This window comes from Gossypium hirsutum, chromosome A04, assembly GCF_007990345.1.
Source record: "Gossypium hirsutum isolate 1008001.06 chromosome A04, Gossypium_hirsutum_v2.1, whole genome shotgun sequence".
Classification (NCBI taxonomy): domain Eukaryota; kingdom Viridiplantae; phylum Streptophyta; class Magnoliopsida; order Malvales; family Malvaceae; genus Gossypium; species Gossypium hirsutum.
In genome coordinates this window covers 68,001,829-68,020,829 of record NC_053427.1, presented here as the reverse complement: position 1 = coordinate 68,020,829, position 19,001 = coordinate 68,001,829, and the positions used below count along the sequence as shown (strand labels likewise).

Genomic DNA, 19,001 nt, shown 5'->3' with positions numbered 1-19,001 from the left:
CCTTTTGCCACCGTTCTCCTTAGCCTCCTCTCATTTTTCTTTTCCCTTCTTTCTTTCTTTTTCTTATGCTACCACTCTCCTTCCTTGCACCACCATCGCCACTGCACTTATTCTCTCTTGCATCACCGACGCTGCCACACTTATTCCTTCCCTTTTCACCACCGCTACACCCCTCAGCATCATTATCTCCTCTCTTTTCGTCTTCATTTCTTTCATTATGGATGAATCTTTTCTGAATTTTTCTATTTCTGATCTGTAAGTAAAAAGTGCTAGTGTTTTTCATGAGCAAATCTTGTGTTAGAATATGCGATTATCTCTTTTTTTCTTTTCAAATTTATTAATTGGTTATATAGGTCCCTTACCTGATCTATCAATGTCTGAATCTAATTGTGTGTTTTTGTGTATGTTTAACATTCAAGGTACAAATCTAGATGCATTAGACCAGATCTGATATGTAGGAGTGTTGTTGTTTCAGATTTGTAAATTGGAGAAAAGAGTAAGTGTTCTTCTGTTTAGTAATTAGATCTATAGATCTTTTCTCGGATGTAGTATAATCGAATCTAATATGGAGTGTTGTGTGTGTTTTGTTCATTCAAAGTTCAGATTTGGACGAAATTTGATAAGATCTATAGCAAAGGAGTGTAGTGAATTAGATCTAGTGTTGTTTAGACGTACGATTTAAGGTGTGGATTTTAACCAAATGTAATATGCATATGTCTTATCCAAAAGTATTATAGGTATGTGTTTGTTAGTGTCCATATGAATTTATGCCTTAATTGTGACTAACCGAATGCATGAGTGCTTTTGGTGTCAGCCGAATGAGATTTGAGCCTTTTACTAGAGTTGACCGAATGTAAGTGTCTCGGGCTATGGCTTTTGTGTTAACTAAAATTGTGTATACTGTTATTTCATGTTTTGTTCTGATTCATATGTTTTGTGATATTATGGCAAACTATTGTTACTGATATTCTGATCACATGTTAAAACATATTTACCGTCATCATTTTATTGAACGCGTGATGGAAAGCATACCCACTGTTTTTGTTAAAACTAATTGCATGTTGAAGCATGCCTACTGTACTGATTCTGATTCTGTTATGGCATAATGCATTGCATGGGGATTGAGATGATATGTAGGGAGGAAGTTCTGGCAATTTATTTGCAAGAAATCGTTCTGACTTAAATTCTCTCAGATTATTTAGATTTAAGTTTAAGTCTCTACAAGAAATCAAATTTGATCATATTTTGATTTTTTATTCTAATGTGTGATTCATAATATGCTTGTAAACCTTTTAAAAAGAAGTTAGGTTATATGTAGTTAGATTTGTAGTTAAAATATGTAGCTAGATTTGCTCTTTGATAAATTTTGAGATTTAGTTCATGTAGTTTGAAAGTTAAAAATTCAAAGTTTAAATATATTTAAGGTTCATGTACTCTTTTGAAATTTAAAATTTAGTCTTTGTGGTTTAATTTTGAGACATTGAGTCCCTATACATTTTTTTATTTGAAAATTTTGGTCCCTCCATCAATTTTGTCGTTAGAATGATTGATTTAACTGTTATAAAAAGGTAAAATAACTCTTTTATCCCTCATAATTTATAGTTTTGTGTCAATTTGGTCATTATTCTTTAAAAGTATATAAACAATTAAAAATGTTTTAAAAGAAATTTTCTTTTATTTTCAATCAAAATATAAAAAATTCTAAAAATTAAAATCTCTTTAAAATTAAAAAATAAAAATTTTAAAATTTTAAAAAATATAAAAAAACTATAAAATTTCTTAAATTTTAAAAAAATTATTTACTTAGCTCTATCCGAGTCCAAAAGAATTTTCAAGCCTAGGCTTGGCCTGCCCAAAAATCCAATTTCATTGTTAAAAATTAATAAAATATAAAAAAATATTTTTTATTAATATTTTTATTATTTAAATTGAATTCGGGCCGACTTGACCCGATACATAAAAAACCTTGCCCAAGCTTGGCCCAAGTCAGGCCAGGTCCGAGCTTAGCAAAGGAGCCTAAAAATTTTTTTTTAGGTCCAACCCATGGACACCTCTAGTCCCACTATATAAAGTTGTCATTTTATCTTATTATATATATAACAATTAAAAGGGTAAAAATGTAATATTGTGTTATAGAAAAAATAATCTATCTATTTTATTTTTAATTTTTTTAAAGAATTATATTGAAATATTTACTTACATTTATAAAGATTGAAAATATTAAATATGAGTAACAAAAATTATATTGAAGTGGTGTAGTGGGATAGGATGCCTCTAACATTTATAGAAGTGATTGTAATTGTTTCAAGATTATACATCTACAGTAGACTGAGATACGTTATAAAGCATGTCAATTGTGGAGTGGTGGTAAATTTTATATTAGGTTATAAAGCATATTAATTGTGGAGTAGTGGTAAATTTAACATCTACTCTACCCCGTTCAATTGTCATTCATCCCTAAATAAAAATACTTGTGAGATATTTTTATTATGTGATTAGTTAAATTAATCACTTAATTATTAAATAAAATAATTTAATATTTATACTAGTAAAGAAATAAAACATGAATAAATGTTAACAAAATTAAGGTTTAAAATAAAATGATTTTTCCTTCATTCAATTCAACTTCAAAGAATGTTAAACAATAATTGCATTAAAATTTTACCTTATTTAATTTTTTTAACTGAAATAATTTCATAGTAAATGGATTAATTTAAAGCAATCTGGTTTTACCGTAAGAGAAATTAGCAAGAAGAAGAAGACGAAAGAACATGGATACTGTTTTCAGCCTGAAATTTCACATGCCATGTTTCCGGAGGGAGCTTACCTCTAACCGTCTTGCATGGATGTTGATATCTTTCTTATCTATTACAAAATGTTATTATATTTATAAAGACCTTCCTATCACCGTCTTATGCAGCCATTCTTCACGCAGTATTGTCATCTTTTTTTTTCTTTTTTTTTTTTGTAATACATAAGTAAATAAAACAATAAATCGACCCAAAGCTTGGATTCAGGTCCTTCAACGAAAGCTTGTGAACCATGAGTAACAGATAAAGGAACAGTTTTAGAAATAGCCTGTTTGAGTTTTAGATTCTATTAGACTCCCCCACCCCCCCCCCCAAAAAAAAAAAAAAAACAGAGACTGAAATAAGAAGAATTTGAAATGGATTCAAAACATTAGAAAACCTCGGGAAGTGACAGTCCAACAACCATTTTCACATTTCAGTAAAAGCTTTTTGAGATGAAAGTGAAACTGGGACCTAACTTAAGTGAATCATATTGTCTTGAAATGTCCATGACACATGGTCCTCCCTTTCCCCTCCTCCTGCGCATCACAAATGTCATCCACTCTCTTGGGGGGCGGTAATGGACCCCAAACCTCACTTCTCTTTCATTTACCCACTTGGTTGGCTGCCTCCTTCCCTCGCCGGTTTTAGCTTTAATTCTGTCGTGGGGCTCTCTCCCTTACCACCAAAACCAAGCACTTGATAACACCGACTTTGGAATATGTTTCATGCATAATATTCACTCCCCTTTCATTTTTGACTTACTGTCTGTTTTTTTGTTCATTTAACTGCCACATGCCCAAGGTCCAAGCCTTTTCATGCCACTCAAATAGGAAACAACGTTAAGCTGCTTTTATAACAAAAAAAAAAATCTGAAAATAGAAATCAATATTATTGCTGTGATGGATTTTGCATAAGAGCTCGGGTGACGAAGATCAATATTAAATCAAAGACACTGTTAAAATCCAAATTTCCAGTAAAAGAGAACAAGGTTGAAGACTTGAAGTTCATATATTGATGTCAATAGCAGTAATTTACACAAAAAACAAAGAATTTCCACATTGAAGGAAATTTTGAGTCTTTACTTTTTTTCTTTTTTCTTTTTTTTTTTTAATTGAAGCCTTCCAAATTCCATCTACCTTCTTCTCCTTCCTGCAGTCCAAGCATTACCTAGATATATCATATGTTTTATAGCCAAGCTGCTCCATCTCCCAACTCAACTTCGAAGCAACTCTTTCATGGCAGGGGACATATTCCTGTTTACAGTAAAGTAGACATGAAAAAACAGGCCATTACTTTCAGAGAAATTTTATTCAAATTAAGATGTGATGGTTCAGGAAATAATACACCATGTCTACACTTTCACATGACACAAAAAATCCTTTTGAATTAATATAATATATATACACGTTTTACTTTATAATTCCATGGAACACCTATGGCTCCATAGGAAAGATGGAGCTTGAAAGAGACATATCTTCACTTTACATGATGATGAAGTTTCTTTAATCTATACCTCCAATTTCTTTACTAACTCTTTTGCTGTGGGCGCAGATACGATGATTTGGCGTGCATTTGGACTGATAAACCCCTCTTCCACAGCTTTATCGATAAACGAAAGCAATGAGTTATAGTATCCATCAACATTCAGCAATCCAACCTGAAACAATGTGGGAAAATTATGCATATATTTGTTATTAGTCTGATGGATCAGTAATCAGTTTGTGAGTGATAATCAACATTTAAGGAAAAAATAAAAGCAAGGACATTACTGGTTTATCATGTATTCCAAGCTGAGCCCAGGTAATGACTTCAAGTAGTTCTTCAAGAGTTCCATAACCACCTGCATGCGGTTTATGTGAGTCTTATCCAACCAAATCATGTGATGCTGCAAAAGAGGTAACTTAATACCTAATTACTGATGCCTTTTCATTGTATAAATGATCATGTCACTCTTTTAGTACAACATTCGTTTGGTGTTTCGACATGATTGAGGGACAGGAATGGACAAAGAGTATTCAAAAGCAATGACATCTATGATTCTAATTAGCCAGTCAAATTCAATAAAGGAAAAGTGAAAGGGGGACATTAGAAGATTAAAACTCTACTACTAGATGTAAGGTTGGAATTGATTATTAACATCAAAAGTGTGAAAAGATAAAGCAAACAGATAGTTTTTTTAACTGCCTGTTATTTGATGTGCCATGGTTTTATCATTTATGGCATGCATAACAAAGAGGTTTCTAGATTATGATTTATATACACTTTTTCCCCAAATTTCAAAAACAAGGTATTTATTGCTCCCATCCTTTGTGAAAGTAGAGGCACAATCCTCTCTGCCTACCCATTCAAGTCATTATGGCTCTCATTCTACCTCATTAATCATTATCACCTTACAAAGCTTTTTTCCTTTCTTTTTTATTCTTTTTTTGGTTTTGAACTTTTGGTAGGTACCATGCAAAGGACAATCCCCTATAAAAATAAAATGACAGATTTGCCATTGCATATCCTCTAACATTCAATTCAGAATAAATTTCCAAGATAAATATAAAAGTCAAAGTTCAGCTAAAAAAAGAACTAAAAAGAGTAGCCTTTTGAGAGAAGTAAATAGGATTCCTGTTAGTTGTCATACACTTTTTAGTGAAAGTTTTAAGGATTTCCCTCATTCTTAACATGGTAAGGGGCACTGTAACACCACAGAGAGTTCCTTAGGCGACCTAATTTTCAGTGAAAGAAGTTGATGGCTCAAGAACTAGGGTTCTAAGGGTTGCTCTCTAGTCCTGACCTTGGGCTCTATGTCTTGTAAGAGAAAGATTCATAAATTGTAATGATTCTGGCAGCACATACTTGCTTTATACTGTATAGCAAATACCAAAAATAGCTACTAGTGTCAAACTGTAACAGACACATGAGTTAACATTTTGACTTCCTTTACTCCACAGCTTAGCAACTTTTTTAAAAACATTAGTTACATCAAATGAGCAATGTTAAGGTAAAGCAGGAGGACAGCCTTTGCATTCAGGATCTTAAATTACATACTGTTGTGAACTGACAATAAAATAAAACAGAGCCTCAAGTGGATCAAATCATGAGATATGGTCAATCTTGCATGCTAAAATTAATGTAAAAGCACCTGATAGCTTTTAAGTTTCCTTGATATTTTGGTGTAAATCTGGTTATACTAACCTGGTAAGGCAATAAAAGCATCTGAATGCTTAGCCATCTCTGCCTTCCTTTGATGCATATCTGCAACAGCCTTCACTTCCCCCACTGTTTCACCAGTTAACTACAAATTGTTGCACAGAAAAACAAATAAGAACAGTGAAAAATGGAGAGAGAAAGAAAGAGATTTCGAGTTTTGTGCAGCGAAGCAATGATGAGAGTTGCAGGAATAGTGGACTTAAAGACTTCAAAACTGAGCAATCTCCCTAGCCAGTAAATATTTTAGCTACATAAATGAAACAAGAAAAACCCAAAATTTACAAAAGGCCAACATAGAAAAAACAGAAGAAACCAACTTCTTTTTGGCCATAGAAGAAACCAATATTATGATCCAAAAATATTTACAAAAATGAAAAATGGCAAAGCAGCAAGTTGAAACTGTCCTAGTAATATTGTGGATAAGGTTATCAAGTCTTCCCCAATGAACCAGAAGCAAAAGCAAAGACCCAAAACAAGATCTGAGAAGAAAGAAAGAAAGAAAGTGAGGGTTGAAAAGAAATAAACAAAAATACTAGCACCATGGATGGTGAAAAGAAAGAAAAACAAAATAATGGAAAGGCGTATGTAGGCAAAGGTCCATTTCTTCTTATTTTTTATGGATTTAAATAATAAAAAAGTTTGAGGCCTTTTCTTTCCCCGGGTTATAACAGTAACAGACATACCTCTCGAGGCATGAGCGTCTTGGGAATAACTCTGCGGAGAGACAATAACATGACAAAAGTTCAGCTGTAATGGAAACCAAAACTAAGAAGAATAGTTTTGTTATGAGAATGACAATTTATTCAAAACAACAAACAAAGCCAGTTCACTGAATTTTTGTTTCTTAAGCTTGTTGGAATGTCATAAGCCTTACCCGATGACATGGCGACCACCATCATGAACAGCTTGTGAAACCAAACCCATTAAACCTATGCTACCTCCTCCATAGACCAGATCAATGTTCCTTGATACCTGCAAAATGAACAGAAACAAGTAAGCTCTCACAGCAAAAACAGACTAAAAAACTCTTGGAATGGGAGATTCTGTGTCCCTCTAGTTCATATTTCAAGCATATAAGTACAATGATCTCATTTGACAAAACCAATGTTTCTTCAGTGTACATTCGTAAGATTACCAACAATGAGATTGAAAAGGATACTTTCTTTTTCATTCAACACACTAGTACTTGTCCGTACATTAAAATTTACGAACTTCTAGTAACTTTACTTATGAGATTTCATGGAAAAACAGTGCCCTTCTTTTCTACCTCTTCAATACGCATTAAGAAAACATTGAAACACCATTGGAGTTCCCTACCAATGACTTTTGAAAATGGAAGAGAGAGAAAGATGATAGCTAGAGACAACCAAAAAGCTTGAGGTGTTTTGAAAATGGAAGATAATATGAACCAATTAACAAACAAGTTACAAACATAAAAGAAAAAAAAGGAAAAGTATATACGAAATACGACCATATGGAAACAAAAGTTCAAGGCTTTAAGCAACTTTCAAAAGTTTTCTTGAAGAACCCATTTCCTCCATATTACTAAAATAAGCAGTTTCTAACAAAAACCATAACCAAAACAAGTATCATTTTCGAGTAAAAGACCACAATAAACATAGGGAAAAAAACCAGAGCTTTTTGTTAAATACCAATTCTCTACCAAGCTCAATAGCAGCATCCTGATAGCTACCCTTCTTGCCTTGGCTACTTCCACAAAACACACAAATCCTCCTAAATTTTGACTGCTGTGTTTCACTCTCCATCTCCATTAACAATCTCTCTTTCTTTGTCACAAGTTTTTTTTTTTTCTGTGTGTGTGTGTGTGTACTTTGGCTTCTTACAGAAAAAAAAGAAAGGGCTAATTAATGCAAGAATATCTCATTCTAGACCTGTCTCTTTGCTTCCTAAGGTGTACACACATATGAATGTGTAAGCAGTGCAAAGTAGCAAAGCTTAGAAGCTTGAAATTTCCTTGCTTAATTACTACTACTACTCTTCATGCGTATATATAAAACCTTGCCACACGTGAGTGCCTCATAGCACGCTTCTTCACACAAACGCAGCTAATCTTGGCACGCGTGGACCACTTAATTCTTTTAGTTTTATTCATTTATATTTTCTAAGCTCCCACTCTTTTTTTTATAATATAGAAAAAAAATTTGGTAATTTAAATGACAATATGATTCCCTTGCCAAGTTGCCAATTGCCCCTAATGAAATGCAGCTTCCCTTGTCTTTCCTAGTCCCGCTGTAAGTTACGTGACCTTGTTTGTACAACACTGCCCTCTCTTGTACATTGGAAACTCGAATTCAAGTAGGAGTGTTTGATATGAGATATTTAATTTTTTCTTTCTAAACTTTTCATATATTGAAGAACCTTTAGAGGATTATGTTTCAAATCCATGTTTGATTATGCATAGGATATGAATGCTGGGCTCAAATAATCAATAATCACCTTCTTTGTCATTCTTCTATATACCATATAGAGACAAAACAGTTTCACACTTTATGACACCAAGAAAAGGCAAGACATGGACAATCTGAGATGGTATATAATTTGTTTAATCTTAGTGAAATGGCCAAAATAATATTATTCAACATAGATATTGCAAATATTTATCTTTGCAACACACAAAAAAAAAACATAATTATCTGAGCAAGTTATGGGTAAAAATTCAGAGGGATTCAGATGGTGTTATAGAGCATTGTGCATTTTATGATTGAATAAAAACATAAGTAGGTGATGGCCAATGCACCTATTTGTACCCTCATCCACCCTCCATTGCTAGACAAACTTGTTGTTTTCAAAGGAAACATTGGGTTTTTATTTCATATATGCAGGCCCTTCCCATCCTCAGCTCTCAACCTCCCCAAGCATGCTGTCCCCCAACTCTCATCTTCTCTTTCACTAATTGCACCCATTTTAATCAAATCCCATTTGTTGATTTCTCATTAGTTTTAATCTGGTCTTTTTGTTGCATATTGTCAGGATATAGCAGGAAATGAACCTATGGTGTTTAAACTAATGTGGGTCTAATTATTTTAACATCCCCAATCCCAAAAACTTGGCGCTTTTAGCTGTTTGTTTCTGGTTTTTTTATTATTTGTCTGCCTAATCCCTGCCCATTCCCTATATTTAGAGACTATAAAACATAATTACTATAGCTTAATAGGGGTTTGAGCTTTCATTTTTCTTCATTTAAGTATATGTTTGAGCTTCTGCATGCTTGCATGCGCATTTTCCTCATGTTTTTGTGTGTTTACAGACAATATTTCTAACAAGACATTGATGCATGGCAAATCAGGCACTTGGTTGTAAAAATAGCCTAAAATGGATTCAGAAATCGAAACAAAAACAAATCTGTAGATGATTAATAACAGCAAGTTCCATTAACCTATAATTCATGGTCTTACATACTTACATTATTTCCACAATTAATCTCACCTCTCCCCCCCCCCTTCCCCCCCAAAAAAAAATTAAAACAGATGTTGGAATTGATTGAGATTTATGATAAGATAGAAAGCAAAGGAGAAGAGGGGGAAAAAGAAAAGGTGGCAGACAGAAAAACCTGTAGCGGGCATCCCCACCAACTCTAAATCTGAAATTAGTTTCAGGCAATGTTTATCCATCTCTCTTATCAGCCAGCTAATAACACCCATTGTTCATCTAATGCTTCAAAAGAAAAAGGAAAAAAGAGAGAGAGATTATGTAAGTTGAGACCCCATCAACACCCACATCTCAATCAAACACCAAGGTTTCAGTGAGCTGCAAATGGGGAAATTTTTTAATTTTTTTTGGGATATATGTTTGTTTGTTTGTCTGTGTGTATGTGTGTGCAGTGCAGTGAAAGAAGATGAGGAGCCATGGTGGATCTGTCACCGCTATCCAGTCGTGCCACCATCCGACCCGTTCTGTAATTACCCCTCCTATTGGCATTTCCCAATGTGCAAAATTTGCATCTTTGTTACAGAGAGTCCCATAACTATTTAAAGATTTTTTTGTCTTAGATTTAATGGTCACGCCAAGCAACCAATTATGGACGGTATAAATTGGCAGAGCCCTTTGTCTAAACTCTCATCTCTTTGTAAAGGCCTAAAGTTTAAAAGTTCAAACAGTACAGGGACTAAGGCATGATTAAACTAAGCAAATAAAACATATCATTATATTTATACTTGTTATACTCCTCCAACATGGGACACGTGATAACACAACAAGTTATTCGAAAGACGCCTTTCCACTTACTCAATCACCAAAAGATCGAAAAGCTTGAAAACTCTAGTTGACTTTCTGTCCTCGAAAAGACCTTGATCGACCATCCTGTGAGACAACTATCCACTTCCTATAATAGGTCTTTGTCGATATTCGCTCTTTTGTTCAAAACATGACTTTTTAGGTCACTAAAATCCATGTGAACCTAATAAAATGCATCCCATGCAGACATGTTTCCCATATGTCCCGCAATGATGGCGGCTTTACCACGTCAACACCATCAAACACGGAACCTCCCTTATAAATACTTTGATGCAATGTGAAATAAATCAATATTTAAGCATTTTAGCCACCATACTGCTCTCATTAAGTGAACCAACACCACGTCTTATTTGTGTATCCTCCCTTAATGATACCTAACATCAACTATAATTAAAAGTTTAACTAATACAAATACAATAACAATAAAGAAATGGGATAAAAACTTATACGTGGAATACACATGAGATTGGATTAAAAGCACACATATATAATTACACAAATTATTAAATAGTATAATAAGAAAGATTGAGACAAAAGAAAATAATAACACAGATACACATGTAAATAGTATTTTGTTTTCAGTTACCGTACACGTAGACGCGAATATTGACGGAAATGAAATTAAAAACAGAATAGAGGAATGAAAAGAAAGCAAAACCCAACAAAAACAAAAAAGAGATTACAGGAAATCCAGAAAACTGGAGAGAAGTTGCTTTCAATTTCGAAAGTTCATATTTATATATAAAAAAAATTGACATTTTGGGTTCACAATTTCAAAAGAAGCTTTCAATTTCAACTTTTCTTTTCTTGTTTTATTGTTTCCGGTAAATGGCAACTTGTTTTTGTCATCAAACACACACTTATAAGTGTACCATCAGATGCACCAAAACGTTTATGTTTAATTTTCCAGAAGAGATAGAAAAAGGAAGAAGAAAAAAAGGCTGCTTTTTTTTTTTTTTAATAAAGTGTGGAGCACCTTCTTTGTATTGTTCAGTGACATAATTTGCTTCATCTCCCTGAGGTGACATGTGGCTTCATGAAAGTGGATGTTGCACCACCATTGTTTTCCAGGAAAATAAATTAATTTCGATGTAATGTAATTTTTCTTACTTTTTCTCGCCATTGGAGGGGAGTGTTTGACTATTTTGGTTTCCCAACAGGAAATGACATGCACCCATTGTGCTTTTCTTCAAATATTTTACAACACTTTTCTTTTCTTTTTCAATGCTTTCTGAAAAATCAAGGGCCACTTTGGCTCTCCAAAAATAAAACCATAAAATTTGTAAAAATATAAATCATTTAGCAGTTTCAATTTCGAATCCTTAACTCATTCATATATATTTTGCATCAAATTATAAATTTTAAAAAATTATATTAATAAGGTTTGAATTTTATAGAGGTATAGTAAAATATTAAAAAATATATATTTTAATACTTTAATCATTTCTCCCTTAAGTTGATGACATATCAAAATTAATTTTAGTGTCCTTGTATAACAACCTTAGGTAAAAATATTATGAAAGTTCATATATTAAAAGTCAGATTGTATTTTGTTCCCTTTACTTAAAAAATAGAAAAAAATCTTTTATATGTCAAATCAAAGAGAAAAATAGTTCTTTTAGTTGAAATTTTTATCCTTATAAAAATTGGCATGACTCATGAAATAATTAAATAGCTACACATGGCATGTTACGTGTATCTCATATCGACGTGCATAGACCATATTTTAACAGTAAAAATAGAAGAAATTTTGAACAAAAAGACCAATATACTATTTAATATAACATATAAAAATTAATTTACTTATTTTTTAAATAAAAAATAAAATACGGCCCAATTCTTAATACAAGAGTCTTCATAATAAATTTACCAACAACATTACCATTATAATTGTGAATATGTTAGCTATTACTCATTTAGTTGGTTTGTCCTTTTGATCGCGTTTTTCTTTTCCCCAACAAGTTGATACTAAATCTAATGCCAAGTACAAACTAAAAATGTGTGTTGTTTATTATTATTTTATTTAAGCATCATTCATAAGATTTTATAACTCATAAAATTTATAACTACTCTTTTTAATAATATTTTCTATTAAATTTTAAATTATTTTTTTAACACTGATATTTTCACACCCATTCCATAATATAGAATATATGTTTAATGTGACACGGTTGATATAACAATTATTTTAAAAACAATAAAAAAATAATTATAATAAGATAATAACATAAATACACAAACATGTATCAAAACGTTTTTAATCACTATATATTAAACATTGAGAGTTTCTTTTGCCTTCCAATTCTAGATCTAGTTGTAATTAGTTATACTAAGTAAAAATATAATATAACACAAAAGTTACAAGAAATGATTTAAATTCAATTCATATTCATTTATTGAGCGATAACATCACTCTTATATGTTAATTAGATTACTCTCTTCATTAAAATATTTTCTTTAAAAGCTTAACTACAAACTAAACAAAGAGAATAATTTGTTTACAATAGCGCATTACAATAAGTTTCTTACAACAAATAAGATAATTTCAATCAATCTTGTAGATGAATAACAAACAAACCTTTTATATATATTGCAACCACCCCAACCCGACCTAGATGGGAGACCCGAGCCAAAGAGATTACATTTTTTTTTGTTCTTTTTTCTTTTTCATATCCTTCCTCAGTTCAAAACTTGGTTTATCATAGTAAATAACTCATATTAATCAATTAAAACTAACATTAATCTAGCAGCGGAAAATAAATTAATAATCTTTGAATAATAAATCAACCTAGTTAAAACACTTAATAAATAAACATCATTCTAAAAATCATTATCAATCAGAAATAATAAGTATAAACCTTTCTATCTCTATGAATACTTATTAATAACATGCATCTTAATTGATGTAATTTAAAATAATTGTCTCATGCCGCGGTTTCTAATAAAATAAAACAATAATCATAATAAAAAATAATAGTAATAAATCATTGGAGACAACAAGCCGAGACCTTCTGCATGTCGAGTTTGCATCCTAGCCCATTGGGTTATTTGAAAAGATGGAAATTAGGGGAGTGAGCTATGGAAGCTCAACGTAAGTCCCTTTTCGATAAACCAAAGCAATATTCAAATGTACATGTCAATCATAATAATCAAATTCACATAATAATCTGACCAATACGATAATTTAGCTTTTTTCACTTAGACAAATAGAACATTAACATTCAGTTGAATTCAATTGAAAAATTCAACTATAGAGTCATAATATCTTTCTCACTAGATATATGCACCTTTATCAGTTCGGTCGTTTCAACATGTACTTTTTAATGTGTATGCATAGTATGTCATGCAACATTCGTTTACTGTTTCATTTAACATTTGTTAATCCTACCTCCGACCACTAGTTATAGGGAGTTCCCCAAAACCCCTTCCACCTTTTTACTCCGCTTGTGGACGTTTACCACTACATTTGTTCATATATGGTAAGTACAGATAAAAAGCTACCAGATAACTGTGGAAACACAGTCGCTCTCAGTAGAAAGCTGTTGGAGGGACCGTGAAGCAAAGTGCTGAAACGTCGCAGTTAGGATCTGTTTAACTGTGGGTACACAGTAAGACCATCGTAGCTGGAATCTGCTATGCCTGTGAATACACAATGAACATTCGTTTATCTACGAAGTCATCACCGCTCGGAGATAATAGCTGTTAGAGGAATCGTACGACACAGTGAGATTGCAATTGGAATTTGTCGTTCTGTGGGTACATAGTCAACCATTCGTTTATGCAGTCAATATGAGCAGCCATTCTACCTCATTTCATACCATCCCCCTATGCTTATGCAATGCAATCATTCTTTAATGCATTCATTCACTCAATCATTAATATTTTCAATATTCTATTTCATTGCATAATAATGACATTCACGATTATATCCAACAATCAATAGTTCAATCATTTAAGCATACGAGACATTCATTCGACATTTATAACGTTGATAAAGATAAAATCAGTCATAAATCAAGCAATCAATCAGAAACAATTAAAATCATAAATTCATTCATGCATATATTCAATCATTCTAATCTTAGTCTATGACCTAATTGCATAATCTAGTTATCTAGATGCCATTAAAAACCTAATTAAGGACTAAATTGCATAAAATAATTAGAGACAATGTAAAACTGTAATTTTTTAAGTTTCATGGGCTACATAGTCGTGTATCTAGCCTGTGCATGAAGCCCCAGGTCGTGTATGATACAAATGGGTTAAGGTGTAGGAGCCACACGGCCGTGTACGGGGCTCCAGATTGTGTGCAATGCGAAGGGGGTAAGGTACAAGAGCTACACGGCTGTGTGTCCAGGACGTGTGTGAGGCTCCAGGTCGTGCAAAATATGGATGTAGGGGAAAACAAGGGGACATGGCCGTGTGATCCACACGAGCAAGCCACACACCTGTGTGGTAGGCCGTGTGCGATTGGGAAGTTTCAAATTTTGACTTAATTTTTCGTAAAAGAGCACACTTCTGACTTTCCCGTGACCTCAGGTGATTACCCCACATTCATGTTTGACCTAAACACCTACAAGGGTCTTTCAATTGACAAAATACAAGAATCAAGAATGAATTTTCAATATTCATGGAGATTTTCAGCAAAAATGTTATAGATTTTTAATTGGATTGAAAGATTTATCAAAACATGATATCTTTCAGAATTGAAAGGTCCTAGTTGATAAAGGATGAGATACTTACCAATCTTGATAGAAATTCAACGATCTAATGACACAGGTTTCAACAATTTGGAGAAGAACAATTGATAAGGACTTGATTGAATTTTCAAAAACTTAAAAGAATATTTTTCAGCAAAACTTAAATGCTTAAACTAGTTTTGAAACAGAGAATTTTGAGAGAAAATTGGGGTATAAATAGAGAGAGTTAGGGTTTCAATTTGATAAAGTAACAAATAAGGAATTTTAGTAGAATTAGGAAATGACTTAGAGAGTTTGAAGCCTAATGGGCAAATAGCCCATTTGTCTAAAAATCATCAAAAATAAGATAGGCTATTATGGATAGAACTTTGGAAGTGAGGGAAAATTTGGAAAAGCCTTAACCATTGGGCTACTGCCTACATTCATGCTCAAAACACACACAAATAAATACATAAACCATATTACCTAGGTTCTACATGTGCAGAAAAATTTAAAGAGATAAAATCAAAATTATAATATTTGAACCTAAGTTCTCAAGACTTCCTACCAATAATGCTATGTTTTAATTCTTAACAATTCTAAGAATTCTAACCCTTAATTTTTGGGATGTTACATATATATAGGCTTTAAAGGCTTGTAAAAACTCCAATATTCAATCTCCTTAAATTCAGCTTGATCAATTCTTCCATATGGAATAAAACATCATAGATTTTTTAGAAAAAATCTTCTAAAGAAACAAGATACTTTTGTTTGAAAAAATTTAGACTGAAAACAATTTTCTTGCACAACGAAAAAGAAAAATTTTGAAAACCGAACTAGTTTGTGATATTTATAGCAATAAACACTTTACCGAAATTGCACTTGTGTTTTTGGCTGGATAGATCCTTGTTGTTTCTGGCTTTTAACTGAAGACATTCTCCGCTATTCTCGTACCACAAACTTTTGCGAGTGTGGGCTCAAACAATTTGAATCAAATACAAAACCAGAAATAGTTTTCTTTACTTTAAGCGTGAAAGCAAAATCTCTTCTCAATAGAAATTGACAGAGTTGTTAATCCAAAAAATAGATTTAATAGTTATAGAATAAACTCTTATTATTTTCGAGCAGAGTAACAGTATCTTAAAGTTGTGTATTTAGCCTTAGCGGTGTCATCTATTTATAGGGAGGAGTAAAACTCTTGTTGAATTTAGAAATCTATTTCAAATAAAAAAATAACTCTTAGTCTGACTAGAAGTATAGGGGGTGATAACCCTAGTTAATAATACTAGGGTTTATCGTCCCTCTAATTAACATGAAAGGCTTTTAGACACTCTCATATCGGGTCCAATTATAAGTACTTCTTAGACTTTCAACTCATTAATTTATAATTTGATCCAACCTGATATTTATTTTTCTATTTTTCAAATTAAACATCTCAATTAATTTCCAATTAAATAACATTCTCAACCCAATTCTAATTCCATTAAAATCATGACGACTTTACTATAAAAGAATCTATGAGAAAATATATTTAATATTTCTACATTCAATGGTTTCACTATGACCAAATGATTTATTTCCATTTTCGAACTTCATTTTATTCAAAAAATATAAATTCATTTCCAAGTCATTTTCATTTTAATTTTGGAGAAAGCCATATTCATTTTCAAATGATTCCATTTCTCCATTTTGATTTTGGAAAAAACCTTAATCATTTCCAAATGTTTCCCTTCTCACTATTTTCCCCATTTCTATCCATTTTTGTTCATTTGATTCAACATGCAATTCATTTCTAGTTTCAACGAGCTAGCGAACTGGCCAATTGGACATATGTGATTAGGGCTCAAATGATTTATAATTAAATTCCAGCTTTTTGTCTATTAATTATAAACTCATTTAGTCATGAAGTCATTCTACTATAGTTTTTATTTATTTATTTTGTAAAAGTAAATATTTTTTTCAGCACCAAATCAAAGTACAAATTTTAAAAGATTACAATAATAAGGTTTGAATCTTGATCATTAAGGTGTGAATTACTCTCCACAAATAGAGTTAGGATTGACAAATGCGTTATAGAGGTATAGTAAAATATTAAAAAAAATAGATATTTTAATACATTAACCACTTCTCCCTTAAGTTTGTTGACATATCAAAATTAATTTTACTGCCCATGAATAACAACCTTAGGTAAAAGTACAATGGAAGTTTATATACTAGGAGTCAGATTGCATTTTGCCCCTTTTACTCAAAAAAAATAAGCACATTACTCCTTATACGTTAAATCAAGGAGCAAATTAGTTCTTTCGATTGAAATTTTTATCCATTTAAAAATTAGCATGACTAATAGAATAACTAGATAGCTATATATGGCATGCCACATATATCTCATGTCAACGTATATGAACCATATTTTAACAATAGAAATGGATGAATTTTTTAACAAAATGACAATGTACTATTTAATCTTACGTATAAGAACTAATTTACTCATTTTTTAAGTAAAAAAAGACAAAATACAATCCAACTCTTAATACAATAGTTTCATAATACTTTTACCAACAACCTTACAATTTTAATTGTGAATATGTTAACTACTATTCATTTAGTTGGTTTGTCCTTTTGACCACGTTTTTCTTTTCCCCAACAAATTGACCCTGCCTTACCTGTTAAATCTAATGTCAAGTATAAATTAAAAAGGGAATAACTTATATTAGGATTATCCTAAAAAGCATAATCTTTAGGCACTAATAAAATAGTGTCACGTCATCAAAATTTAAAGATAATAAAGTATTATTATACACTCATCTATATCTATTATCTTTTCCACCTTAATTTAACTTTGTTGGAAAATAATTATTGAGTGATGAATGATAATTGATACTCAAATTAAACAATTGTATCTTTTGGTTTAATATTACATTTTTCCATACAGTTGTATCTTTTGAAAAATGTATCTCTTGGTTTAATATTGAATTTTTTTCGTTCATTGTCTCTATTCACTCATTTCTATTAATTTTTCAACAAATCTCTTTATTTATTTCCTCTCTTCTATACGGTTCCAAAAAATAATTAAAATTTTAAAAATTATGTCCAAAATACTTTTAGCTAAAATAAACTGAGCCGAACCCTTCGTATACTGTGTTAGCATCTTAATTTGGTGGATTATCTGCAAAGATGAAAATAATAAGGGAGTAAGCTTAAAAAGCTAAGTGTGAGTTCCGAACACAAGTAAACCAGTGCAAAATAGTAAACAATCATATAAACTATCAGTTTTCAGAACAAAAGCAATTTTATGGCAAAACAAAAGTCGACAGTTATTTTAAGCATGCATGTGAATGTTAATGCAATGCAAGAACAATAAAAAAGATCCTACCCAACTTCGTTACACACTACAGTAAGAGTTCTCTAGAACTCATCCATCCCTACACATCATTTTTGGGGATAAACCACCAGTAATTTGCAAATAAACTACTAGTAAAAATTGTGGATGAACTACCAGTATTTTCAGTTAAAACGTTTGCAGACAAGCTGCCAGTGATTTGTGGATGAACCACCAGTGTTGCATATTATTAACCTACCAGTACTTGCTCCTTTCAATCATCCCACCCTATACAATGCAGTATGACATGCTTGTAACAATATCATATAGAAATAGTAGACATGATTAACATGTATTTAGTTCAACAATATCTACAGGCATGCTTAACTTATATTTAGTTCAACAGTAACAGTAGACATGCTAAACATGCAATTACTAATACAGTGCCAAAATTTAATAGTAGCAGCTTATAAAAAATACAGAGACAATTGCTGTGAATGATTTACATATCATGCATATAACAGTAATAATTCAGTCAATCAGATCATGGATTCAAAATTCATATTATAAGGGAATTGATTGAGTAAAACAAAACACTAAAAATAGTTTAGGAGATATACAAAGCCTAAACTGAATAATTCACAAAATTCTGGGAAAAACTATAAAATAGAAGTCATATGGCTGTGTAACCAAGCCTTGTAAGAGGTTAAAGGCCGTATGGAAAGGTTACATGGCCGTGTAATAGACTATGGACGTGTG

At 31.8% G+C, this 19,001-nt stretch overlaps 1 protein-coding gene across 2 annotated transcripts; it reads right to left on the bottom strand.

Annotated features, from left to right (window-relative positions):
• Positions 1 to 3,781: 3,781 nt before the first annotated feature.
• LOC107948365 (cytokinin riboside 5'-monophosphate phosphoribohydrolase LOG3) lies at positions 3,782 to 7,980 on the bottom strand. 2 transcript variants are annotated; one of them, XM_016882871.2, is made up of 7 exons: positions 7,643 to 7,980; positions 6,865 to 6,962; positions 6,674 to 6,704; positions 5,976 to 6,075; positions 4,562 to 4,632; positions 4,306 to 4,449; positions 3,782 to 4,045 (listed from the first exon to the last, which is right to left on the bottom strand). In XM_016882871.2, exons 1-7 carry the CDS (start codon positions 7,760 to 7,762, stop codon positions 3,956 to 3,958), a joined length of 654 nt encoding a protein of 217 aa, XP_016738360.1. In that variant the 5' UTR covers positions 7,763 to 7,980; the 3' UTR covers positions 3,782 to 3,955. The 2 variants fall into 2 exon arrangements, with proteins under 2 accessions (XP_016738360.1, XP_040967015.1); XM_041111081.1 differs by lacking the exon at positions 7,643 to 7,980 and adding an exon at positions 7,258 to 7,413.
• Between the last annotated feature and the right edge of the window lie 11,021 nt (positions 7,981 to 19,001).

Excerpts from the sequence above, each read along its gene's own strand:
- LOC107948365 (XM_016882871.2), bottom strand. The coding sequence starts at position 7,762 with ATGGAGATGGAGAGTGAAACACAGCAGTCAAAATTTAGGAGGATTTGT. Across the intron at positions 6,705-6,864 it reads GGTGGTCGCCATGTCATCGG|AGTTATTCCCAAGACGCTCA; the intron begins GTAAGGCTTATG and ends GTCTCTCCGCAG. Across the intron at positions 4,450-4,561 it reads TTGGAATACATGATAAACCA|GTTGGATTGCTGAATGTTGA; the intron begins GTAATGTCCTTG and ends ACATTGTTTCAG.